This window comes from Podarcis bocagei, assembly GCF_964188305.1.
Source record: "Podarcis bocagei genome assembly, chromosome: 1".
Lineage (NCBI taxonomy): Eukaryota > Metazoa > Chordata > Lepidosauria > Squamata > Lacertidae > Podarcis > Podarcis bocagei.
In genome coordinates, this window is record NC_138125.1 from 107,841,329 (window position 1) to 107,869,090 (window position 27,762).

The 27,762-nt window shown below is 43.5% G+C and overlaps 1 protein-coding gene across 2 annotated transcripts in view; it reads left to right on the forward strand.

Moving 5' to 3' along the window:
• GALNT13 (polypeptide N-acetylgalactosaminyltransferase 13) overlaps nucleotides 1–26,608 on the forward strand; it is a 167,895-nt gene extending 141,287 nt beyond the window's left edge. For both annotated transcript variants that reach the window (XM_081187554.1, XM_081187555.1), the window contains exon 12: nucleotides 19,825–26,608. In XM_081187554.1, coding sequence (XP_081043680.1) covers nucleotides 19,825–19,965 — 141 coding nt within the window. In that variant the 3' untranslated portion in view covers nucleotides 19,966–26,608. The remainder of the gene's footprint in view (nucleotides 1–19,824) is intronic.
• Nucleotides 26,609–27,762: the final 1,154 nt, after the last annotated feature.

The window sequence follows — 27,762 nt, forward strand, 5'->3', positions numbered from 1 at the left end:
TGCACAATCTTCAGAACGGAAGACAGAGCTTACTCAGTTTGTTTCCCTAGCGCAGTGTTTCCCAACCACTGTTCCGCGGCACACTAGTGTGCCGCGAGATGTTGCCTGGTGTGCCGCGAGATGTTGCCTGGAGGGAGGCGGGCGAGTCGGGCGGCGAGAGGCGGGGCGCCGGCGGCGAGGAGAGGCCGCCCAGCGCGGGGCTCTCGCTGTCTGCCTGCCTGGCTGCCTGCGAGCTCGGCGGGCAGCGCCTCCATCCGCAGTGCCCGCCTCGCGGCTCTCATTCCCTGCCCCTGCCAAAGCTCACCCAGCCAAGCCGCGCTCTCCTTCCTGCCTCGCTTTGCTGCCTCCTTCCCCCCCACCCCCAAAGCTTGGAGGTTCCCCGGCAAGGGGGAGGGAAAAAAATTGAAACTTACACTTTCGTGCGTCCCTCCCGGCGTGACGCTGCGCGCTGACGTCACGGGGCTGTAATGGTGGTGTGCCTCGAGATTTTTTTCATCAAACAAGTGTGCCTTTGCCCAAAAAAGGTTGGGAAACACTGCCCTAGCGATCTGTTGGTGAGTGGCTGGTGGCTGTTCTCCTTTCTCCCTTAAGTTTAGGCTTGAATTCTCAAAAATCAAGGCTTTCCTCCTCCCTAAAAAAGCTCAACAACTTTTACCTGAACCCCACAAAAACGAGGCTTCCCTTCCTAAAAAAATCTGAACAACCCTGACCTGAAACCCCCTCCCCAAAAGGGGGTAGATCACTGCCAGTTTTTACTTCTGTGAGTAGATTGCAGTCTCTTGGGAGTTAGCCACCCCTGCTCTAGAGGGTTGAGTGGCCTTCCAGGGCAGATTTGCAAAGCGTGGAGAAAGGAGAATAAGAAGTTCTGTTGCAGAAAGAACTTGCTCCTGCAATGTTCGATTCGACTCTTATGAAAATAAGGTTTTAAAACTTCCATCCAATTTTCCCATCAGCACAGCTGTGGGATCCCTTTCTGTTTAGTATTTTGCATAGTTATTTGTTTATTGAGCAACACAAATAGCTAAAATGCTGGGATAATCCTGCCAAATTTAAGCACTCTTAATTCTGATTCATTTAAATGCTACAGCTAATTTTGTGTGTAACTGAGGGTTAAAAGAGACAGGACACAGAAGATTCATCATTCTACCTGTCTCTTTAAGGGTCTGAGGGGAGTGCCAATTTTGATCAGAGTCGCAACATGGGGTGGGTTTAACCCTCCTATGGTATTTCCCAAGTCTGAATCATCTGTGTCCCCAGCTGCTATTATTCCACAGTGGAAAGACAGGAGAAGTGAACAGGGGTGTACAATTGTTTTGAAAACAAATACAAAACAAAATGAATGAGCCCAATGTCGTCGTCTTTGCTTTTGAATGAAAATGAGTGGAAAAGCAGAATAAGTAGAATGTCACCCATTTCATTTTCCCATTTCAATTTCAATTGCCTTGCTCTTGAGGCACTCTTTTGTGTTATCTGGAACACAGTATACAGTTCGTAGAAAGGTCACAATGGGGAGAGAGGGCAGTGAAACTTGCAGATAAGAAAGTTGCATTTAGTTTACATAGCTTATGTCTGTGTGCTTTATTTTTTTAATTGCCTCTGACTGAGGACTTTTTGTGGAAGCTGCCTAAAATTTGGCAGTTCCGTTGGCCTTAGTGGTGAAAGAATGCCATAAATATTTCATACTGTTAGTGTATAAAACTTAGAAGTTACAAGCAGGAATTTAATGTTGAATGGAAGGCTTACAGAATGCCTGCTATTTATTTTTTTTAATTGATTCCACTTTGTCCAACATAACTAATGTTCAGTCATGTAGTAGGATATTGGTTGAAAAAGTTCAAGGTTCTCACAAATAGTATCTGAGGTGGTAAACCTTTCCATGGTACTAAAAGGGGGGGGGGGAATCCCCCATGTAAAAAAACTTATGCAGTATGTCAACCAGAAGACCATGCTACCACCCTTCTCAATGATCTAGTAGTTTTCAGTATGCAAGAAAGTTTCTCTGTTTAGGTTTAACCTTTTTTAGTTTGTTTACTGCATCTGGCTATTTGGGGTTTTATTTTACTCTTTGTTGACAATTTAGAGCTATTCCAAGTTGAAGAATATGCAAGTTTTAAGAGAGAGCTTCTACATTTCTTGTATCAGCAAAGCACACACTCCTCTTGTGTTATGAAAGATCATAAACTCTTTAGAAATTCACTGTGCTGGTTTAGTGCATGCAACAGCCTGACAGTCAAAACTTTGATGAAGCAATTTGTAATATATCTCTAGCATTGCAAATTATACCAATGTGGAGTCTGAGAGTATTTCTGTTGCTTGTTGATTCCGTGAGGAAAATGTGACTATGGGTATTTAAATGGGGGGAAACTATCCCTTTTCATCTTTTATGAACTTATTACTGAGGAAAGTGCAAACCTCCATAGAATTTTAGCTTTGGGTTAAAGAAGAAGCGTGAAAATTGTTTTCCTCAAGCTGAACTGTGAGCATACTAATAGTTGATGAGTTAGGAAATCTCTAATATAAGTTTGATCCTAAGCGGCCATGCTCTAAACTATTATTTACGTGTCAACAAATCAAATAAATACAGGCTCACTCTAGGAGTACCAAAATGCACTGACATCCACTCACAAGAGTTAGCAGCAGACTTGGGGAAACCTCCAGGTTTGCAGAAGTGCAAACATACTCTAGAATAATCACCCTAAGGACACACCCTAAGGGTGAAGGACACAAAGCAGCCCAGTGATGATTGAATATTCTCATTGGCCACAGAACACTGTCTGTTTGCAGGGGTAGTCCAATAACCTGGAGAAGCACATGACTGGCTGTAACCCTGAACACAGTTCCACATTGCAATGTTTTGCTGCAGGTCCTTCTTGCTATCACTCCCTAAACCCAAGTACTGCCCATGCCTGCCTGGTACCTCTTTCTTCCCCCAACTCAAGTGCCCTAAGATGGTATCCCCTCACCTGCTAGGGCTGAGCAAGCAAGGAAAAGGAGCTTCAGTCAGCCCACCTCTTCCTTCTCTCCCCAGAGTACATAGACCAGGTTTCCTCAAACTCGGCCCTCCAGATGTTTTGAGACTACAATTCCCATCATCCCTGACTACTGGTCCTGCTAGCTAAGGATCATGGGAGTTGTAGGCCAAACACATCTGGAGGGCTGAGTTTGAAGAAGCCTGCTACTGTACATTTCCATCTCTTTTGTTTGCCTAGTCATGAGATCTCCCTCTGCAAAATGGGAAACTATCAAAGCATGAGACTCCACACCCTTCACAAACTCTACTCAGATTTTGTAATCCCACTCCCTGGATGCTGTGCCCTGTCTTCTGCTCTTCAACACTCCACTCCATTTCAGGGTCCCTGGTGATGGAGTGTCAGGGAACTGCCATCGGAGCATCAGGTGGTGGAGGGGCTCAGGGAGGAAGAAAGAGACTCAACAGCTGAAGCAGGCACCAGCAGGGGGAGGAGTGATTCTCTGAGGGAATGTGAGCAGGAGGGAGGGCTCAGGGACGCTTCCAGCGAAAACAGTGGGGAGGTATCTGAGTCTCACATAGGGAGACCTACACCTCGCCGGAAACTGTCACGCCGTGAGTCCAGGAGACGCGTTTCCGTTAAGGAGCTCCTTTGCTGGAAACGCTTCCGCAGACAGCCACTGTCGGACTCTACTAGTGACTAGAGCAGACATGTCTGAGGAGCTCCGTCACACACTGAGGTTTGTGGGGTCGCACAAACTCTGAGGGAGCACGATTTTACGCACAAGCAGCTAATCAATCCCTAACAGCAGTCCGACAGTCTTTGTACGCTGCCTGTGCAAGAGAAAGCATCATGAGCGAACCAACCGGAACCGGAGGAGCTGGGGTTGGGGCTGGTCCAAGCTTGGAAGATAGATACCGAGCGTTGGAGGTCCAACTGGCGCTGCAGACGGCGAGGCTGGAGGAGAGAAGGGCTCAGGATGCAGACAAGAAGGGGAGAGCCACTCAGTTCCCCAGAAAGGTACCAGGATTGGTGCAGAAGTTTGGGGGGGGACCCCAAGGATTACCATGCCTTTAGGACAGAGATGCAATATGCACTTAATGTGCAGTTTGATGAATTCCCTGATGAGGAATCACGAGTTGCTTTCGTGATTGGGCATCTTGAGAGGGGGGCGAGAGACTGGGTTCGACCCCTGATGGCAACGCACAATGACGTACTAAAGGACACGATGAAGTTCTTTCGTGCAATGGATATCATGTTTTCCAGCGATATTGAGGAAGGGGTGGTGCGCAGACAGCTAATGGCTTGCAAGCAGGGAAGCCGATCTGTCCGTGAGTACTGGACTGAGTTTACCATGCTGGTTCACAGACTGGGTTGGGATTTATCGGCGGCACCCATTCAGATGCTATTTGAAGAAGGTCTTTCGTCGGCTGTGAAAGACGAGCTGTCACGGAGCCCCAGGGCGGGGTCTATGGATCAGCTGACCAAATCTGCGCTGACCATAGGAGCGCGTCAGGAGGCAAGAGCCTTGGAGAGGCGGGAAGGGAGAGGGGAACGTTGGAAGGAGTTCCGCATTCCAGACATTCCTGAGCCAGCTTTCCCGCCGGCAGAGCCGATGGAAATCGGGACAGCGCGCGCGCGCGCATTTTCAAAACCCAGCGAGGGGGCTAAGAAGGAGGGAAAGGGCGCCCGGAAATGCTATCTCTGCCAACAGCCAGGCCACTTTGCCAGAGTCTGCCCCCAGAGGAAGGAATGGCAAGGGATGGTGGGAGCTGTTGAGGGGGAAGAGCAGGGGGAGACGGAGCAGGTAAAAGCCAACGCCTGGTTGCCACAATCGGGGCACTGCAGCCAGGCCAAAGAGCAGTGAAAGTGCCCGTGCCAGAAGCTCCTCGACCTGCTCTAGTGATTGAAGTGTTGCTAGAGCTGCAAAATGGACACCCCCTAAAAATAAAGGCGCTATTGGACTCAGGCAGCTCCTGCAATTTTATGAGCAAGGAGTTTGCTGCTGAACACCAGATACAGACTATCCCTTTAAGCAACCCCCTGCAGGTGACCACGATCGATGGCAGGGAGTTGTTGGGAGGAGGAGTCAGCTTGCAGACGGTCCCAATGATCATGAGGGTGGCAAGGCACACAGAACTGATAGCGTTTAATGTGGCCACCTTGGGAGGCGCTCCCATTATTTTGGGAATGAGCTGGCTAGCTCTACATGATCCGCTGGTTGGCTGGCATCAAAGAGTGGTGTCCTTTGGTTCAGCACATTGCTTAGAACACTGCAAAGGGGAAAAGGGTTCAGCAGGGGCCCAAGCCACCCTAGCAGGGACTGAAGTAATGGAGAAGGTGAAGGTACCACCACAGTATGCAGATCTCAGCGACGTGTTCAGCGAGAAGGAAGCTGACCAACTACCCCCGCATAGGCCCTTTGATTGCCAGATCAATTTACTCCCTGGAGCACAGCTTCCTGTGGGCAAGTTGTATGCCATGTCAGACAGGGAAATGCAGGAGTTGCGAGAGTTTATTGACAAGAACCTGAAGAGAGGTTTCATCAGAGAGTCCAAAGCAGCGGGGGGTAGCCCAGTGTTTTTTGTGGACAAAAAAAACGCGGACAAGCCGAGACTTGTATGTGACTTTAGGAGGTTGAACGCAGTGACTGAACCAGTGGTGTTCCCTATGCCCAGGATTGATGATATTTTGACCAGGGTGCGGAAGGGAAAGATTTTTACAAAGCTGGATCTAAGGGGGGCGTACAACCTGATACGCATAAGGAAAGGAGATGAATGGAAAACCACCATGTTTACCCCTTTGGGGGCATTTGAATATCTCGTTATGCCATTTGGATTACAAGCAGGCTCCGCGTGCTTTCAATCTTTTATGAACCATGTACTGGGCCCTTTGCTCTACAAGAATTGCGTTGCTTTCCTAGATGATGTGTTGGTGTATTCGGAGAATGAGGAGCAACATGTGAGAGACGTCAGAGAAGTGTTGAGGAGACTGCAAGCCAACAGGCTGTGGGTGAAACTGGAGAAGTGTCAGTTTCATACCAAGGAGGTGGAATTCCTGGGGTACCGCCTGTCAGACAAGGGATTGGCCATGGATCCCGGCAAGGTGCAGGCGGTGCTGGACTGGAAAACACCAAAAACCAAGAAGGATGTGCAGAGGTTCCTAGGGTTTGGAAACTTTTATCGTAAGTTCATCCGCAACTTCGCCCATCTGACGGCGCCCATTACAGACTGTCTCAGCAGTAAAAAGAAGTTTGTATGGACGGCGGAGGCGGAGCGAGCGTTTGAGGAGCTGAAAAGGGCCTTCGCCTCTGAAGAACAACTTCTGCATGTGGATTTACAAAGGAAGCTAAGGGTCGAAACAGACGCATCTGACAGAGCCATAGGGGCGGTGCTTCTTCTGCAGCCGGGAAAGGAGGAGTCAGAGTGGCGACCGTGTGCCTTCTTTTCGCGAAAGCTGAACAAATCCGAGAGGAACTACACGGTGTACGACCGAGAACTTCTTGCGATTCATGAGGCGTTCCGGAGATGGAGGCATCTGCTAATTGGTGCACAACATAAGGTGCAAGTGTGCACGGACCATAAAAATCTAGAGTATTGGAGAACTGCGCGAGTGCTCAACCAAAGGCAGTTGAGATGGGCTCAGGAGTTCTCCAAATTTAACTTTGAGATTTGTTACGTGCCAGGCCCAGAGAATGTTAGGGCGGACGCTCTCTCACGCAAACCTGAATATTTGGAGGGGGAGGGAGCACCTGAAGAAACCCATATCATCCCAGAGGATCGCTGGGTGTGTGGGGCGACTTTAGTGGGACAAAGGGAATTGGTAGAGGGTACGGTGCTTGATGCATACGCCCAGGACAAACTCAGGGGTCTCAGGAGGGAGGAAGACAAACCCGGTGGTTTTGAGGAGAGAAATGGGGCATTGTATTACAAGGGAGCGTTATATATACCCGAAGGGGAATTGAGGGAGAAGGTACTCAAGCAGTTGCACGATAGTCCCACAGCAGGGCATTTTGGGCAACACAAGACCATGTGGCTGGTTACTAGGGAATTTTGGTGGCCCAAGGTCAGGGAAGATGTGCGGGAGTATGTGAGAGGGTGTGAACAATGCCAAAGAGCCAAGGGGGAGAGGCGGGCGCCGGCTGGTTTATTAGAACCACTGCCCACACCTGAAAGACCGTGGGAAGCAGTGGCAATAGATTTCATGACTGATCTGCCAAGGTCTAGAGGGAAAACAGTCATCATGGTGGTGGTAGACCTGTTAACTAAAATGGCCCACTTTATAGCCTGCTCACATGCGGTCACAGCAGAAGAAACAGCCAAATTGTTTGTAGAGAATGTGTTTCGGCTGCATGGCGCCCCCTTGAGGGTGGTTTCAGACCGGGGAAAACAATTTACTTCCAGGTTCTGGAGGAAGCTCATGAGCTTACTGCATGTAGAGGTTAATTTCTCAACGGCCCGTCATCCAGAAACCAACGGGCAGGCGGAAAGAGCAAATGGGGTTCTCCAGCAATATTTGAGGTGTTACGTTAATGACAGAGAGAATGATTGGGTGGAGAAGCTGGCGTTGGCAGAATTTGCCTACAACAATGCAGAGAACGTGTCCACGGGGATGAGCCCCTTTTTGGCTAATCACGGGTGCCATCCCAGAGCCTTCCCAGGGGGGGAAGGGGAGAACTGGAGCGTTCCAGCTGCAGAACAGTTCGTTGAAGAAATGGAAGCGATTCATCGCCAGCTCCAACTCAACTTAAACAGGGCTAAGGAGGAATATAAGAGGCAGGCAGACAAAAACAGAAGAGAAGGTGAAAGCATTAGGGTGGGGGACCAGGTGTGGCTGTCAACCCAAGGGTTGCCATTCAAAGGAGGTTGTAAGAAGTTAAGACCCAAAAGGCTGGGTCCGTTTGAAGTCATGCAGCAGGTCAACCCAGTGGCTTTCAGACTCCGGTTACCGAACCACATGAAGCTGCACCCAGTTTTTCACAGGTCGTTGCTGTCACCGTATAGAGGAGACAGTGAAGGGAGGGTCACTAGGGGACCAGCAATGGAGGAGAAGGAACACAGCTACCATGTAGCGGAGATCCTTGATTCCAGGTGGAAGGGGGATCAAGTAGAGTATTTGGTAATGTGGGAAGGGGAACCGGAGTCGGAAAACACCTGGGTTAGGGCAGAGGATGTCAATGACGAAGTTTTAATAGAGACTTTTCATCAGAGGTTCCCACGTAAACCTCAGCCTGTAGCGAGGTTCCGAAGGGAATACTTTGCCACCACCGATGAGGAAGAGGAGTTGGAGGGGTTCCCAGATTCTGAAGAGGAAGAGGATTCAGCGAGCCAGGACGGCGATCGATGGAGGGAGTTGTTCGAGACGTCTGAAGATGAGGAAGATTCTTTTCGGGGTTTTAGCCCTTCACCTCCCAGAGGGGAGGTAATGGGAGGGGGTGAGGGGGGCCCTGGAGGGGAGGTGGATGTCAGGGAACTGCCATCGGAGCATCAGGTGGTGGAGGGGCTCAGGGAGGAAGAAAGAGACTCAACAGCTGAAGCAGGCACCAGCAGGGGGAGGAGTGATTCTCTGAGGGAATGTGAGCAGGAGGGAGGGCTCAGGGACGCTTCCAGCGAAAACAGTGGGGAGGTATCTGAGTCTCACATAGGGAGACCTACACCTCGCCGGAAACTGTCACGCCGTGAGTCCAGGAGACGCGTTTCCGTTAAGGAGCTCCTTTGCTGGAAACGCTTCCGCAGACAGCCACTGTCGGACTCTACTAGTGACTAGAGCAGACATGTCTGAGGAGCTCCGTCACACACTGAGGTTTGTGGGGTCGCACAAACTCTGAGGGAGCACGATTTTACGCACAAGCAGCTAATCAATCCCTAACATGGAGGTATGGGAGAAGATAGTTCTTCAACACCTCCTCTTGTCTCTCATCCAAATAAGACGGCTAGCTTCTCAAGATCTTTGTGCCCCCCATGATTGCTGAATAATCAGACAAGACAGGGGAGAGAGACAATGAAAGGCCAGCTCTGTATTGGTACATGGAGGAACAGACGCTCCATCTTCCTCCCATTGTATTCATGTCTGAAGAGAACCTACATGTGTACAACTGGAGCAGACAGATCACCCAAGAACTTAACAAAAGCCAGTATTCCTGATAATGCATACAGACGCTATATGAATATGCTCTGTTCAGAGCTTCAAATGAATGAATAGAAATCAGAAACATGGAGATCAGGCATTGTTCCAATTTATCTTCCCCCCATGTTCACTGAGATTATGAAAAGGACTGAAATGAATTCGTGCGCTTTATCTGAAGCAATAGTACTTATTGTGGCCGTTTGTCTATATATGGACAAAAATTGGTTACCCTTTGTAGCAGATAATGATAATTGCGACTATGGTGGGCAACTGCTTTTGCAATCCACTTATCCTGTGAAGGAGCAAAAATTGCCCTAACATTATTTGTGTGTATTAAAGGCTTTCATTATGTCAGATTCAAAGAAAAGTAAGTTATCATCCGCCCTTAGTTGCTGGAAATGTTAAATGTCTGCAGGTATACATGAAAATGTAATCAGATAAGTGAGTAGTGTTTCTAATTTATATTGAGGACTAGTATCATTTTCAAAGAAGTGTTTGTGGAAAGATGAGTATTGACAGTAAGACATTTTCTGAGTCCTGGTTTAACTGCATATGAAATTTATTTGCTTTTGTCAGTATATAGGTAAATGGGAATACAGCTTTGAGGTAAGTGTGTTGAAAACTAGCGAACCTCGTGATTGATTCTAGAATAGGACCTTGCTTGTTTTACTGCTGTGGTGGTACATATGACCTTGGCTTTCAGTAGATTGTGTTTTATTATGGCTCACTTTAAATTTCCTGTAGTTGAAAATATTACATTGTAGCTTTCTAGAGACAAAGAAGAGGGGGGGGGGGAGAAAAGAAACATATTCTGAAGATATGTAGCAGAAAGGACCAGAATGTCCTTTCTTAAATATGCTCTGTATTATTTCAGGACTTGATTCGTTTTAAACTATACAATATTAGAGTGTTCTTTTGAAACATGTTAAGGAAAACTTCATTTATGGCTTTTTCCTGCACCTGCGCAAATGAGTTGACAAAACTCCCATTGATTTTGGCGCTGCATCATAAATCTTCTGCTAAGCACTTACAGCAGAGCATCGGGCCGTGTCCCCCTGAGAGATTCATTGATCATCTAACTGCCCTCCTTTAGCTTCATTCATTCACGATGTTGATACACTTGCAGGGTACACTTGTAAGCATTCTTTAACCGGTCAGAATCTCCAGGAATAAAGCAGAAAACTTGGATCCCTACTACAGAGCAAAGCAATGAGAACGTTGGGTATGAATGTCTGGATCTGACAAATAGGGAAACTGTTTAAATTATAACCCAAGCTTTCATTTTTAAGCCAAATAAAATAGATTGTCACTACAGAAACACAGTGCGAACACATGTCTTGTTGCTTTGAGGAACCAGCTGTTTTTAAAGTGTTGTTTTGGGGTTTTTAGTCGAATAATCCATGGTAGTCTAATAAGCCTTGGCAGGCATGCAATTATTAATGGCATTGGCTAGTGTGATAACTAGCTTCTCATTGAACAGTGCAAATTATTTAGATGGCTGATAATGCTTCTGCTGCACAGGTGTTTTTTTTTTAAGGTTATGGTAACTAAGCAGCAGAGGTTTTGGAAGATCTGGCATATAATTCAGAGCCTCATCTAGATTGAAGGCTGTTTACTTTCCACAACACGCTTTTTGTCTGTAAACTGAAAGACTAATAATTTCATGAGGTTCCTTGTTTTCCTCTAAATTAGCAGGATAAATGAAAAGGCAAACAGTGCGGGAGGTTGGTTCTGTGCATGAATTTGAGATGAGCTTAGCTCCTTTGAATTCAGCACAGCTCATTGGAGGCAAGACTACAGTATTTGATTATGTTCCTTTTCGATCTGAAGCCTTCTGCTAAATTGTTCTTACTTTGTTTATAATTATCTGTTGAATCTGCTGGATATATGTGTCTATAATAAATATTTAAATACACACGATTATTAAATCTTCCCATTGATTTATTCAGATGACATTTCCTTTCCACTAGTGAAAAAGAGAGAAGAGGAAGGACATGAACTTGCATCTCATAATGAAACTGAAGCAGCAAAAAAATTGATGCGCCAGCCGCTTACTCAAAGTGACATTATAAGGACATTCATTCTTGAATTTTCTTATTGTTTTCCATGCGAATACACTCTTAATCACACACGCAAATGTATGCTGCAGTGACTTACTATTATTTATTTATTTATATCTGCCCTTGTTTATTTAAATCTGCCCTTCCTTGCAGATTTATATCTGGGAGGGGTACAAAACATAAATTAAAAGTTTCAAACTACGGCCATCCAACAGATTAAAAGAAGCAGATGAAATAACAGGGAAGTCAGCAACAATAACAACTTTCTAAATCCAACCAAGTGAATGAACCTCCCATACAGTTTATGCTAAGAATAACTGGCTTTTCAGCTGTCAGTTAGACAGGGAACCACTAGTCAATATATGTTTTGTTTTGTTTTGTTTTGTTTTGTTTTTAAAAGTAAATGAAGGCTGAACTCAAGAATAGCTGTTAACATATTTGACTGCTATTCTTCATGTTGTTGGGTTTGAGGCATTCTGCTTAGTATTTTCCACTTAGCCAGTTTAGTCTATACATAGTAGGGAAGACACACAGGCTGAATTCATTAAAGTATGATTGTTGATACCTGCACAGCTAGAGGACAAGAGAGAGAGAGAGAGAGAGCTCATTGCAACAGCTGGCTCCATCATTCTTCTCCCACAAAGCACTGGGAGGGCATTGCATCTTGATGCAATGTACAATGTGGTCCCAGTGCTTTCTGGGTGGAGAATAATAGCACAATCATCCTTTTCCCTCAAAGCAAAAATAAAATATAATTCCCACTTGCACTTTCATGTAGTATAATCCCGCAAACCGTAGACTCTTCCATACAACTCTTTTGAATGTAATTTTCGTCTAGCATTTTTTTTTTTATTAAAAAGAAGAAGGGTAACTCACTTGAAACAGGGTGATCAAGAAAACTATCATTTGTACAATAAATACTTTACTCAGCAAAGCAGGTATGACCACAGAAGAATGGACCACATGGCTTATAACTAGTACGACTGATAAGCCTCATTCCCGGTTTATTTTACACCTGGAGTCAATTCTGAAGCATTTTATGTTAGGCTTTCCTCCCTGTCACTCTGGGTGAGATTTGAAGCGCACTTCTGCTCACACGAGGGGAAGCACTGCAATGTCTGCCATTGCCACCAAGGTCAGATCCCAGGTCATTGCAGAAGATTCCCCAACTCCCAGAAAGAACTTGGGCAAAGGACTGCAGGAAGTGGAAGCAGGAAAGCCCCACTGCATGAGTGGAACTCCTTTTGCAGCTCTTTCAATCCTACCCATTGAGTAGGATCCAGTGGAGCCCTCAGGGAATTCTCTCAGCACAAGGATTACTCTTTGCACAACAGAATGCCTTCCCCCTGTGGGTCCCTAAATCTGTCCTAGGGCTTCCCCCAGCCCTTGGAACAGATTTGGGAAGGACTTGTGCAATTGGCAATCCTTGTGTTTATGGGACTCATTAGAAGACTAACTCCCATTGTTTCTGGCTTAAGATTTGGAAATCTTGAGTTGGTTAAATCTGTCTAGTTTTAAGGAAGTCATGTAATTGGTGGGTACTTTTTTCAAGATTAAATCTTACAACTGTACTTGAGAACAACACTTGAACTGGTTTGTTGAGCTTCCCTTTGCCAAAGGCCCAGTAGTGTTTTTCTTCTCTTTTCCATTTTTTATGTGATTTCTGTCTCTTTGTTTGTTTACCATTTTTCTTATCATACAGACGCACACATTTCTCCATATCATTACCCAGTCATGTTTGACCATAAGCAGAATAGAGGATGGCACTCGTGGCCCCACAGTGGAGACATGCAATGGCAGCCCCTTTCAAAAGTGGCTACTGAGAAACTACACGCGGCTGGAGGTTTTTAGGAACATTTTTTACAGTCCCACTGACTATTTTCTTTAGCAAATGTCTCAAGGTTGGTATCAAAGGTACAAAAAGGAAAGGCTTAGCACCTTGCTTGATTGCTTGCTCGTGCTCTTTTCCCAGTTTCTCCCCTCATTTAGTTTTTTACGTAGTGTTAAGACGTAGAAACAACAGCTTAGAAATAGCATTAGTTTATGCTGCTTAGCTCTGGGTGTGTTTAAAATAGTCAACATTAAAAGTCACATTTGATTGTCCTTTGTGGAGTATGTCTTTTCTCTTTTTGCACAACCTTCCCAGTTCCAAAAACTGTTAGAAAGCATGGCTTTTGTGTTCTCCTTAAATATATAGTAGCAGTTGTATTGATGGCTACTCCTATTCCTTGCTTTAGCCACTGTGATGCAAAGAAAGTGTTGTTATTGTTTTCACACCTAGAAAGGGCATTCTCTGCACTGCAAAACAGATGGGGAAATCTGTGCGGCATGATCCTGTTTTTGCCAGGTCATTAATGCACTGGTGCCAGCAGGGCACGTCAGGTCGAAGGCCCTTAACACCCACATAAAAATTGCAGGATATTCAGGTGTACAACCCGAACTCTTGTATGGTACACTATCAGCACAGTTACCCAGCATTGGGTCAACTATGATATTTAAGTTTATTGTCAGTTTTATCAATTGCATTTTGGTTGCTAAAGATGCATTGTTTAGCTTGGCACAAATGCCTCCTCTCAGATATAAGAACTTCCATGCAGTCAAACTGGGCCTTTGAGGGCTCATCCAGACTTGGCAGCAAAGTGCACATTCTCCTGGTCTGTTTACCACCTTTCTCAGGTCCGCCTAATTATTTCTTCGGTAATCCATTCTTTTTGGTGTCCTAACATGAAATGGGCATATATAATATAGCGGACTGTGCCACTCCCCCCCCCCCCAAATTGGCATCCATCCTCTCCTGCAGCCCCAAACTCACTGCCACCCCATCCCGGTTCCATCCATGGTATTATTTCCAGGGCACATTTTGAATGGTTTCATTTTTAGTGTGTGGTTTTGGAGCAATCTCTCTTTACCTGAATTTATTTTGGGGCTAAGTTCATTCTGAACAAAAGTGAAGTGATTCCACGAGCTGCAAGGGGGACAGGGCTCTGTGGACACAAAGAAGAAAAGCCATTTCTAGACAGGATTGCAGTATTTTTGAAAGGTTCAAGTTCATAGCTCACGGGTTCTTAGGGACCCAGCCTTGCTTCTAGGCCATAGTTGTGTCCTAGAATGTACTAGCTCCAAACTGTTTAAGTTGTCTGTGCCCACTGTTGGAAGACTTGATTACTCACATCCAGGCATAGGCAGCTCGTGCTTCATGTGGGGCTGCCCATGAAAAGTGTTCAGAAAATCTGATCAGTGCAGAATACCACAGCTGAACTCATGACTGGAGACTGTGAGTTGGCATATGCACAGTACACCTATATGTAAATTGCTACATTGGCCACCAGTATGTGGCCTAAACCTAAAGGTAAAGGTAAAGGACCCCTGACAGTTAAGTCCAGTCGCAGACGACTCTGGGGTTGCGGCGCTCATCTCGCTTTACTGGCTGAGAGAGCCGGCATTTGTCTGCAGACAGTTTTTCTGGGTCATGTGGCCAGCATGATTAAGCCGCTTCTGGCAAAACCAGAGCAGCGCATGGAAATGCCGTTTACCTTCCCACCAGAGTGGTACCTACTTGCACTTTGACGTGCTTTCAAACTGCTAGGTTGGCAGGAGCTGGGACCGAGCAACAGGAGCTCACCCCGTCACGGGGATTCGAACCGCCCACCTTCCAATCAGCAAGCCCTAGGCTTGCCGATTGGACCAGAGCGCCACCTGCATCCCGCCTAAACCTATAAAGCCCTTCATGACCTAAGGACCAGGACATCTTAGAGAAACACATTTTCTGATACAATCCTTTCCAAAGGTGGAAACCCTGCTTCAGGTTCAGTCTCTTGGGTTTCCTCAAAAGCCATTCTGTTTTAGCTGACTATTATTTTGACCTTATCTTATGTCCTTTTTAATGTGTGGTTTCATGGAATTGCTGTTTGTGCCCCTCTGGAAGCAGGAGCTGAAAGGCAGCCTAGAAAATCCTGTAAGTAAATACAATTAAATAAATAATTACGTTCTTGGTAATTATCTTGTACAGTAGGTACGTATATGTATCTTGGTAGTAGGTACCCAGAAATGTGTCATAAATAAACCCTGAGTATTTCTCAATGTGGTAACGTCGTTTACAAAACCGCCTCAACCCTTTTTGCACTTTTCAAGCAGTATCATACCACTTTAAGTGGACATGTTTCCCCTGCCCCCCAAGAATCCTGGGAGTTGTAGTTTGTTAAGGTTCTAAAGCATTGTTAGGAGACCCTGATTCCCCCACACAGAGCTACAATTCTGTATGGTTTAGCTATGGAACTCTTGACTCTTTAAAGCGGTATGATGTTGTTTTTAAATGTATAGTGCAGATGAAGCCTTAACAGTGCTGTACAAAAGTTATATTAAAAAGAACAAACCCTGCCCATAGGCTTACAAATTAACGGGTGTGTTAGCATGGTCCTTGTTTCAAGTCTAGACATTTCCAGAGCATTTTAAGATATTGTTTATAAGGCAAATGTCAGTTTTCCTGTCGATATTTTAGGTTAAGAATTTAAAACATTTGCATCAGTAATGTTACCTGTCCAAGTTGCTGTTGAGCATGTGCGCACACATACGTAAAGATGTGGGATTAACTTAACATTTACTCTTTGTCCTAAAATGAATGGGGTTTTTTTTCTTTTCTTTTAAGCAAGCTTGCATATGCTTGAGTAAGAAAGAAAACTCTTTTTCTTTAAAAAAAAACCCGTTTTTACGAGTGTTTAAACAGCTAGAGATTGCTGAAGTATTAATCATCTTTATGGTGAAAAATGAAGTAAATTCTAGACTGTGTGGTTTTGTTGGTAATATTTTCCCAAGGTAATTGGTTGCTGACCAAACAAAGAAAGCTCTTTCTAATAGCGTGCATAATTATGGAACCAAAGAAGTCAGTGCTTATAGAAGACTGCTAAAAAAAAGCCCAACAATATGTTTGTCTGGCATGAAATTATGTAAGAAATACAAAGGAACAGCTGATGGGAGGCAGCACGGTATCAGTTTCCTTGGGTTTGTGGATTTGCAATATCGCCACTTTAATGCTAAAATACGTTATTTCAGCAATCCTGAATCTTTTCTATGAACAGCACACAAGTTGCATAGGTTAACTGTGCAGTTTTTAATGTCTCTTAAAAGGATAGGAAAAGGCTCTGTTCTTACAGAGCTGCAAAATATTAAACAGCCTTAAGGTGATTTAATTTAACAGGTGTAGATGTTTCTTTGGGAATTTCATGACAGTTCGTTCAAAGTAAGAGCAAAACCTCAAGGGAGGTGATGCTTCCCCAGTTGAAATTGTACAGCACACAACATTTAGAAATGTGTAACGCATGTCAATCTAGCATGGAATAATGTGTAATCGTTTTGCAAAAGTTTAGATGTTTGTGCAATCTCATCATTGCAAACCATCTCAGGGAAATGGCTTAATTTTGAAATCAGCAATGAATAAACATTTCAGTGGCGTCGCAGCATGCAGTTCTGGTTTTCCTTAATGCCATCTGTGAAGTTGCTAAACAAGAACTTCTAACTCTGAATAAAAAGCTACCAGCCCAAAAGTTTACCATTCTGTTTTTCTGTTATCAGTGATTGAGCAGACCGACCTTGCAAGGTCTAGATCCATACAGCTGATGGATATTTATGGATAGAGATTATTATTAATCATAATAATAATGATTACTTATTTATACCCCCGCTCATTTGTTATTTATATCCCGCCACTCTGGGAGGCTCCCAACAGAATAATAATAATAATAATAATAATAATAATAATAATAATAAAGCAGCGATGAAACATCAAACATTTAAAACTTCCCTAAACAGGGCTGCCTTCAGATGTCTTCTAAAAGTTAGATAGTTGTTTATTTCCTTGACATCTGATGGGAGGGCGTTCCACAGGGCGGGCGCCACTACCGAGAAGGCCCTCTGCCTGGTTCCCTGTAACTTGGCTTCTTGTAGCAAGGGAACTGCCAGAAGACCCTCGGAGCTGGACCTCAGTGTCCGGGCTGAATGATGGGGGTGGAGACGCTCCTTCAGGTATGCTTGAAATGAAGTAAATAAATACACAGCCTGCTGAATCAAGCCAATAGCCCACCTAGTCCAGCACCCTGTTCTCCCAGTGGTCAATCAGATGCATGTAGGAAACCTGCAAACAGGACCTGAGTGCAAGAGCAGACAATGCCTAATATTCTGAGAGCAGTGTTTCCCATCTCAGTTTAAAAAGAATAATTGATCTTATGATATTTGATCTATGGTGCACAGCTGGATGACACACATATGAATGTTCAATATAATTGTTACATTTCTAGCTAAAAGCAGCAAAATAAAACATGGGTACTACATTTCAGTGGTAGCGTAGCACCAAGATTTTTATGCTTTTTTTTTTTAAAAAAAGAACCCTTCGGGGTTTTTTATTAAAAAAACTTGTTTCTTGTGGTTCTGCGGGTTAAAAAAATAAATTGATCGTTTTATTTGATGACATCACTGAAAACAGGCGTACTGGCAATCAAAAAGCTCCCTTAAAAATTACCTCAAAGAAAGAGAAGAATAGCTATGAGACATTGTGACAAAAACAAATATTTCATTAGGCAGCTGGTGAATCAATTTAAGTCTCTGAAAAGCAGGTGACGAAATGGCAGTTCATTACTAGACAGAAAAGATTATAAGGTGGGCTTTTCAAGGAGTATTTTCACATCTTTTAAGGGAAAGGTCATGAAACCATCTAATAATCTTCTTAATCCAATATTCTAATACATTCTGTGGTAGCAAAGCTGGATATCATTTACATTTTTAACATGGCAGTACTGCAGTGAGAGCATGCACTCTCTCTAATCCCTTGATAATCAGGCACTGTTTCACAATAGATTGGGTGGTATCCAATGCTACTCACTATACATGGAGTAAACCCATTGAAATGAATGGACATAGAAAGGATCTCCCAGGGTGAGAGGCTGGGGGAAGAAACAGAAGTTTCCAGGAAGGTCTACTTTTCTCTATATGAATAAAGGATATGATACAATTGAGGTAGAGGGTTTTTAGATCTATTTCTCTTTCTTATTTTTTTCTTTTTCTTTTTTAGACTAGCTTGGTTTTTATTGTAGTTTATGTTGAAAACATTCAATAAAAATATTAGGAAGGAAGGAAGGAAGGAAGGAAGGAAGGAAGGAAGGAAGGAAGGAAGGAAGGAAGGGACATGAGTAGCAGGTCTATTGATTTCCATAAGTCTACTGTGAACAGAACTCAGTTGGACTGAACCCATTGAGCTAACTGGTTTGCAACGTATCAGTAAAGTCTTTGTGAATATATATTTTGTCACAATCTGAACCAAAGCTGTAGTATTCAAAACGTTGCTGCAGAACATTCCTACTAGCCCCTCAGTATTTCAGGAAATTGATCCACTATCCAGACTCAGGTGCTGCTCATCCATTGCTCCTCTGTCTTACCAGAATTCAGATTCAGTTTATTAGCTCCTCCCACAGCAAAGTCTGCTACCAGTTGATGAGTTTCATGGCCTTTCCTGATTCAGGATATCTTCATAAATGCAGTGCTATTCCACTGGCCAGAGCATCTTAACCAACATGAAATCAAACACAGATTTCATAATAATTCCAAAAGTTCCTACCTTCAGTGTCCAGCTCCAGGCAATTGCTGGTTTTGGCAGTATCGTGTGAATCCCCTGTTCTGTAACATAGGAGGTTGCTTTAGTTTATACCAAGTCAGACCAGTGGTCACTCTACCTCAGTCCTGCTTGAGGGCTCTATATATGTAAGCTGCTCAGAGCTTCCCAAAAGCAGTGTTTATGTTTTAAACATAACATGCTGAAACGTTTAAAGGAGCATATAACGTATACATATATAACTATACAACTTTTAGAAGATACATGAAGGCCGCCCTGTATCAGAAGGTTTTTAATGATTGATATGTTTTATGTTTTTATCTGTGTTGGAAGATGCCCAAAATGGCTGGGGCAACCCAGCCAGATGGGCAGGGTATAAACAAACAAACAAACAAACAAACAAACATAATCATCATCATTACTAAGTACATTGTGTTAATACATAACAGTCATACAGCTTTGTACAACAAAACATTTATAATACACTTATAATACAAGATTTAAGAATTTTTAAAAAGAAGGCCTGAAAAGTAAAAGCTAACTTTGCCAAGTCAGTGAAAAGGCTGCCATAGGCAAAGGGGAATGGAAAAGAAGTATTGCATTGCGGCTGAAGCAGAACAAATCCCAAGCTCGCTCTAGTTTCTGGAGACACTCAAAAACTGCTCTAAATGGGAGCACTCTTCACTTGGGTTGTGAAGTGTGGGTGGGTTCAGGCATGACTCAAGACCAGATTTCAGCTCAAAGCAGTTTATTGTAGCAACAAGAACAAGACTGACAAACAAGGGCACTTGGCCCAAGCACACACCTAACCTCTGATAGGTCCCCTTAATGCTTGCAATCAGCGAATCACAACACTGGCCCTATCTCATCAGGGATCAGCTGCCTGCCAGCTACTAACAATGTCATCGGAGGTTTTTAGAATCCTCTCCATCTTTTGTTATACAGGTGAAGCTCCTGAGCTCCAGGAAGCCTTAAGGCCTAGGCCTGCTTTGCATGTATACAAGCCTGGCTTTGGCCTACAATGCCTGCATACATAACAGGGTTTTTGTTGTTGTTATTGTTTCTTTTGCAGCGACTTACCTTGAGGCACGTCAACAGCAACCAATGTCTCGACGAACCCTCTGAAGACGACAAAATGGTTCCTACCATGAAAGACTGCAGTGAAAGCCGATCTCAGCAGTGGCTGCTCCGGAATATGACCTTGGGTGCCTAAAAGCCGCGAAAGACTCGCTGTGTTTCCTCGCCAGGCCTCGCAAGGCTCTAGACCTCTTGCACTTCACATAGTTTGATCGAACAGAAGTCTTTTCCTCTTCCCATGTTATTGGTGAAGTGAAAGGTTTTGAATGCTCGGTGAAAAGCCCATCTGCTTTTTAATTGCTTAAAGCATGTTTGCACTTTTCCCTTCAGAATTTTTATCTTTTATTTTTTACTCATTCAGCTAAACACACAAGCGCTCTACATACCGTAAACATATGCTATGATCAAGACACGGTATTCTTGAGGAAAAATCAGACTCGCGGAAAGCATTACAAAGCTGAACTCCAAGGTTTTGTGGGGAGTGGGCTTACTGTTGGTTCTGTCATGTAACGTTGCTTGAAAGTGACCATGTTAAATGCCTTATGAAACCCACTTGTATCGTGAGAGATTATATCTTTTATTTATTAAGTCAATGTGCTTGTACTGGCCCCTTCATGGCAGCAGAGGAAGAATTAGTTTTTAATCTGCTGCCGGCCGTAACCAGCAGATAGCTCAGCTGAAAGAAATTCTGAGCAGGAAATTTACTGTATATAATGGGTGTCTTTCATGTATAATATTGGGGGGGAATGTGGCATTGCTGTTCTTGAAACGCCTTTGAAATATCGGCAAAACTAAATGAAGGCTATATGCCGGCAGATGGGAGGTAAAATTGAAATCACAGCGAAAGGGAATACAATGAAACTTAATTCATATCGTCCACAGATAGCATACACTCTTGGCAAAGTATAAGCCTTTGTGAAGCATAGTAATGCCTCTGGCCAATTCTCACGAACTCCCATTAATGGTGCAACTATAAGAGGGAGCAAAACTTGATCATCTTGAGTTGGAGTGAAACTCTTGAAACCTGTTCTTTAAAAATGTCAAGAGCAGGTTTATGCTAGGCACTTTACCGGAGTTCAAGTTAATCTTCGTTGCATTAACTGTCCACTTTTCCATATTGATTATATTTATTATTTTGAAAGATTGATTTTGGTATTGCAGCAGATTAAGCATACGTACAGCCCCACCTAAAAATGTCAAAGCTTCCACCTATTAATAAGTCTAGTTGAATGGTTTTATATATAACCGTAATAGAAACATGACTAATTAAAAAGCATATCTAATAAGCTTATGACCTGTAACGTAGCCATATTGGGAGCCGAGTTTGCTCAGGAGGTGGTTAAACTATAAATAATAATATTTTAATTAAAGAGAGGGGTAATTGTATGGCATAACTCTATACCTATATGTAAGTGGGAACACTTTGGGCTAACATTTGACTCTTCAGTGGTTCCAGTATTAGGTCTATAAGGAGCAATATTGAGTCTAGAGATGGGTGTGTGCTATAGTTAGATTTACAGACTCCTTGTATGTCAGGGCTATTTGCCATGTCAAAATTTTGTGCTCTATTGAATGGTATGAATTTGGCCACATTGCTTCCACAATACCCTGGAGAGCTTGGCTAGCCCTATCGCTTTCACATTGCCACAACACCTTGGACCTTAGGAGTCAGATAGAGCCTGTTTCTCTGGATGAGACCTGATACACTGTGTTTCCCTTTCATATATATCACCTGCCTGGAGTTTGAATGTGCATATTTCTCTTATCCATCCACCCATAGAAGTGTTCTAAGCTGCTACCATATCAGTATACTCGAGCTCCAAACAGGCTGTCAAGAGCCCAGCAGAGTCAGAGGTGAAAAATAGGGTGTAAATAGACCAGTGATCAGGTTTGAAAAGAAGTAGGCAATGATCCCATCAGCCCAGAAGCAGGTGGTATCCTCTGAGAATAGCTGGTGTTCAGATATCACACATAAAACTATATAGGAAGTTGCCTTATAGTAAAGTCAGACTATTGGGCCATCTAGCTCTGCACTGTCTATACAGACTGACAGCAGCTCTCCAGGGTTTATGGGGATATTCCCAGACCTACCTGGAGATGGGGATTGAAGCTGGAGCTGCCTTCTTCATACAAGGCAGATGCTCTACCACTAAGCTACAGCGCTTCCCATAACAAGACTAGTTAGTTAATATAGTTAATGTAAATAGGCTGTATCGGCTTGGCTGATGCCATCCAGATGCCGGATGAGGCAAGGCAGGATTCTGATTAGCACCTTATATGATGGACAAGTTGCCCAGATGTAAAGAGCCTAGGAGAGTTCTTAAATAAAGGCTGTGACAGCCTTACTGGCTCCCCTGGTCACCCTCCTACAACTGCCAGTGTAATGCTGGGGAAGAGTGAGTTTTTGGACAGCTAGCCCCTCTTTCTATACAACATGTTATCTGGAACTTGGGAAACTATAAGGTCTCTGTAAGGGCCTTGGCCCATTGGAGGAACGCCCAAGTTTTTATCAGTGAGCAGAGCACCGATGGAAATAAACCTTTGCTAAGAGTCCATATGAATCTTATTTTGGTATTTGAAGAAGTGCCTCTCTTTCTGTCAGAGAGAAATCTCTCAACACCACCTGATAAGTCATCTCTATGCATAAGAAAATAAGAAAAGCCTGCTGGATCAGGCCAATGACCCATCTAGTCCATCATCCTGTTCTCCCTGTAGCCAACCACATGCCTGTGGGAAACCCTCATTCTCCCCTCCTGATGTTTCCAGCAACTGATATTCAGAAGGATTCCACCTTCGACCATGGAGGCAGAGAATAACCATTGTGGCTAAGCATGGATAGCCTTTACTGCCAGGAATTTGTCAAATTCTTTTTTAAAGACATCCAAGCTGGTGGTCATCACTGCCACCAGTGATGATATTTGGGACTTCTCATTTTAAGCTACATGTCAGTTTGAACCACAGTTTTTAATAGCAAGAGTAACAGTTCAGTTCACTTGCCAGCCCTGGCTGATGTCTACTGAGGACTAAAAGTTGGTTACCTGGTTGAGCAGGCAAGGCAAGAGTAACCATTGCTTCTCAGTGCAATGACTGAAAAGCTTGCTTTGAAGGAGCTGGTTTTTTATGCTATGGGTGCCTCCAGTGGCTTGTGAGGTCAGCTGGCCACCTTCAGCTTGTGGGATCTGCTAGCAGTATGCTGGCCGGTAAGGTAGCCTAGTCTGGTTGGCTAACTAAGGAACCCAAGTGCCAATGATAACACAGGAAGGAAGACGCAGAAAGCTGTTTGCTGGAGATCCCAGTCTGAAACAAATGCACACACACCTTACACCAACTAGGCAGATGACAGAGTTGTCTAGAACATTAGTGGCCTGTTCTCCTCAGAGGACAGAAGGGAATTGTGTATCACTAACCACCTGGGAAGAAGTCTTACCATAAGGCAGGACATTCCAGTCCATTTCAATTCAATGCAGAATGATTAAAATCAAGCAGCCCAGAGCACAGTGATAGCAGAGGTGCTCTGTGTGGTTATATATTCAGATTTCCAGGTCCAATGTGTCATTTTGCACTGGGCTAGAAGATAAAGGCAATGCATCCCCAGTTTTCATGTGGTCAAAAGTCCTGTTTTGCAATTACTGTATGTCAGTAGTCTCTGAATCTATGAGATCCTCATTGGGTGGCTAAGTATGTGGACCTAGGTTCTAGGTTCCTCAGTTGCCGTCAGGTATGTGTGCTGGGCAGAATCAAGGTTCAGGTGATCCAGTCCTCCTCCTAGTAAGCTGGCCTACTGGACTTTGGTGCCAGATTTTCTGGTTCAAGCTCAATGGCATTTTACAGTGGGAGACCTTGGTCAGGCACAGTGTCCCTTGTCCTTCACTGATCCCACAGCATCCTTTGAGGAGGAGCTCCTCCTGCTTTCCACTACTGTGGTATCTGCGACCAAACAGTTTGATAGGAGAGCAGGAACCGCCAGCTGTTCAGTGTCACCAACAGATCAAACTGTTGCAAAACAAAGTAAAATGGGTCTGTTCAAGTTGAAGGTAGTCGAGCCAAGATAAAGAACCTACACCTTCTTTGTGAATAAGAAAGCAACAATGAACCTAACCAACCTAGCCAGTCACTGCAATCCTGTGCACACTTACAAGGGAGTGAATGCCAGCAAACACAGTGAAACTTACAGTGAATATGCATAGATTGCACTGTACCATGAATGAGCAGAATCTAAAGCTATCTGCTACAATTTAAAATGGCATTGTCACACAAACAATGCTATTTCAAAGAATTAAGGGCATGCCACCAGACAATAGGAAAGTAAGTTCTCCAGAGGTTCAACTTGAGTGCAGTTGCTGGCCATCTCTCTTGCTATTTCCCCTTCTCTGCTTGAGGGGAAAAAAAATCTCACCTTAGGGGAAGAAAAAGAGGTTGCAGTTGGTGGAATGGATGGATGATGATGGAAGAAGCTTACTGGACCTCACCTGCAATGGGAAATGATGTCCAATGGGAAATGATGTCCAGAGAGCATCATTTCCCACCAGTCCCAATGGGCCTTCTTCATTGCATTTATATCTCACTTCCCCAACTTGTGACTTCTTTCTCTGTTAGGGGGAGGGGAAAGAGTAGCGGGCAATGAAGGGCAGGGTGAGGCATGAGCAAGATCAAGACAAGGTGCCGCCTTGAGGTACCGATCTTTATTCTGCTTGCTGCTAATTCTAGCCAGGATGCCCACCAGGCTGAACTCATTGCTCTCCCCATTCTTGCTGAAAAGTGAGTATAAAACTGACAACTTAAAAGTTCCCACCACAGTTCTGCTATTAGATTCCTGTGTGGCCTTGGCAAACTGTTTAGGCTGAAAGTGGAGTATGGCGTTTGTTATGTTTTATGTGTGGTGCCCTCTCTGTGTTTAGAAGACAAATACAGAATTCACTGTTCGGGCATTTAAATGAAACTCAGTGCCCATGTTTTAGGTCAAGGACTTTATGGTATCAACAAGTTGTGGGTTCAATATTAAAGCTGTTTTTGAAAAAGGTAGAACTCGATTTATCTTTGTTTCCCCATCTGTAAAATGGGGCCAGTTGTTCCTGATTTTCACAGGGGTGTACTGAGGGCTAAATAATATTTGTATATAGCTTTTGAAATGTAAAATAATTATTATTATTATCATTCAGAAATGCTCTAACAAACCTCACAGTTCTTGGTTACAGTCATAGAACGACAGAGAAACACAAAGCTTATAGAGGAATATATGAAATGTGAATATTCTGAAGGCAAGAACAGTATTATAAACAAGGCAAGAGTATTAAAGCCCCTTATCCTGGGCAACCTTATGAATTACTTGAAGAAGGTGGAATGGGTGTGTAAATTATGAGCCAGTGGTAATGAACTCACTTTGTCTTCAAAGACAGCTTCTAGACTGTTGAGACCCAAGAATGGTATTTTTTATCTAATTGCAAACTAGTTAGGTAGCCTTTCAAAAAGAGATTAGTACTGTACTCTAACAAACACAGTCCAGTATTTTCTTTTACTTGAAAGTAATGAAGATCATATCTGATCATATAAATTTTAGTTGCATCTCATTTGTAGATGCTAAATACAGTCTCAAATGAGGCAAAAATACTGTTGAAGGTGCTGAAGTGCAAAGCTTTGAATTAGGCTATAATGGTTTAGGGAGGAAATTTGAAGTAGGATTTCACAATGTTGCTGTCTTCTAAGTCCTTCTGCATCGTAATAGTCTTTGGACACATCTGCCATTTCCAGCAGGACATCAGAATTGTAATTAACTGTTGTGACAGCTACGGTTTGAGAATTCCAAGTGTATTCTCTCTCTCACACACACATACACACTTGTATTTCAATGTATGGAATAGATTAAACATCTGCTGCTATTTACTGTACAGCATATGAACACATCTGGTGAGATTACACCACTTCTAAACTGCTACTAAATATAAGCTACTGTTTGATCTCAAGGTGTTGAATGAACACCAGCAATGTGTTTTCTTTTTTAAATTAGGTTATGTGAATTATTAGTGTTAAAAGTGTTTTCAAACATTCACACATTCTCCTGGAATCCCAGTTTCGTCATTTCAAATACAAGGGAGTTGTCTTTTGCCCCTGAGACAGCAGGTGGCCAGGGCAGCTGATAAGTCCGCATCTTTGCAGCGGGGACCAGACTCAATGTATCTATCCAGTGATGGCCAAACTTGGCCCTCCAGCTGTTTTGGGACTACAACCCCCATAATACCTAGCTAAACAGGACCAGTGGTCAGGGATGATGGGAATTGTAGTCCCCAAACAGCTGGAGGGCCAAGTTTGGCCATCATCACGGATCTAGGCCATTCAATACATGACATGCAGGCAAATCCAAGTTTAGCTTAAGTATACCAATATGGGAAGTCCCAGCCTCCTGATGAGTATACTTGTATGGTATGCATGTTTGCAAACATTTGTCACACCCACATAGCTTTACGTGTATATGTAAGACATCTCAAGTTGTGTAACTAAAAAGCATAATTTATGAAGTGGCCCTTTAAAATGACAATGGTGGACTTTGCAGTTTTTTTTTTTTAATTATTATTTCCCATGTTCGAAGGAACCTGCGTCTGAGGAATTGCTCATAAAGCTTCTTGAAATGTTGGAACGGAAATACATATTTCATATGTACGAGTGGGCAGTGGATTAAGAATTACACCATTTTAAATGTTGTTACAGTTATTAAATGTTAACTCTGCTGTAAATTTTAAATATTTATACATTTTGTAGAAATAAAATATGGCAGTTTAGTTTTATTTTAGTTTGGCTTTGTCTTTGTTGTAGGCATATCTTCCTGTAATCAGATAATAAGCATTTTACCAGAAGTTTCTTTACCAGTAGTGTAAGTCATTTGTATATTATATAGGACAGTTTTTCAAAAAAGGAATTGGATACTTTATGTATGAAAAAGCAACATGTATGAAATAGGTTCATACCTATATCTTTATTGTGCTTGATGATTGCAATAGTGTGGTGACTTGGATGTTTGAGTATGCCATTGTAGATGTCAACACCACAGGCAGAATTTTCTTCTCTCTTCTTACGTCAATTTCAAATACAATCCCTTTCAGTGGAGCCAGTTCACCATTCATTTGCCCAGGCATCAAGGGATACATAATGTCTATCTGGATCAAGCCCATAGGCTGCAATTCTATTATGTATCCATAAATCTAACTGACTGTGCAATGAGTTTTGAATGCATAGCTGTGTGCAAGTATACATGTGCCAGGATTTCTGCCAGCAAGGATGTGCCGTGCACAAGCCGTGAAAATGTGCGCACAGAACACATCAGAATCATAAGAGAGTTTGGATTTGGATTTGATATCCCGCTTTATCACTACCCGAAGGAGTCTCAAAGCGGCTAACATTCTCCTTTCCCTTCCTCCCCCACAACAAACACTCTGTGAGGTGAGTGGGGCTGAGAGACTTCAGAGAAGTGTGACTGGCCCAAGGTCACCCAGCAGCTGCATGTGGAGGAGCGGAGACGCAAACCCGGTTCCCCAGATTACAAGTCTACCGCTCCTAACCACTATACCACACTGGCTCTCGACAGAATGGAGAAACACTGTGTCGCTGGTTAATAATCCTTTCCATATTTTGGAATGAGCTCATTTGAATGCGGGCTCGTCCAAGCTTTACAAATCAGAGAAAATATGGGAGGGAAAACTATGGCCCTTTTACTGTGAGGTGATACTTTTCTGCCACGTGTTTGCTCTCTTATGTTTCCTTTCTAAGGCTCCTGATACAGAAGAAAGCCACTGCACTTTGCTGTGCTTTGAATGAAAGTTATTATTATTATTATTATTATTATTATTATTATTATTATTATTATTAATACCCTGCCCATCTGGGTGGCTTCCAACAGAATATTAAAATACAATAGTCTATAAACATTAAAAGCTTCCCTAAA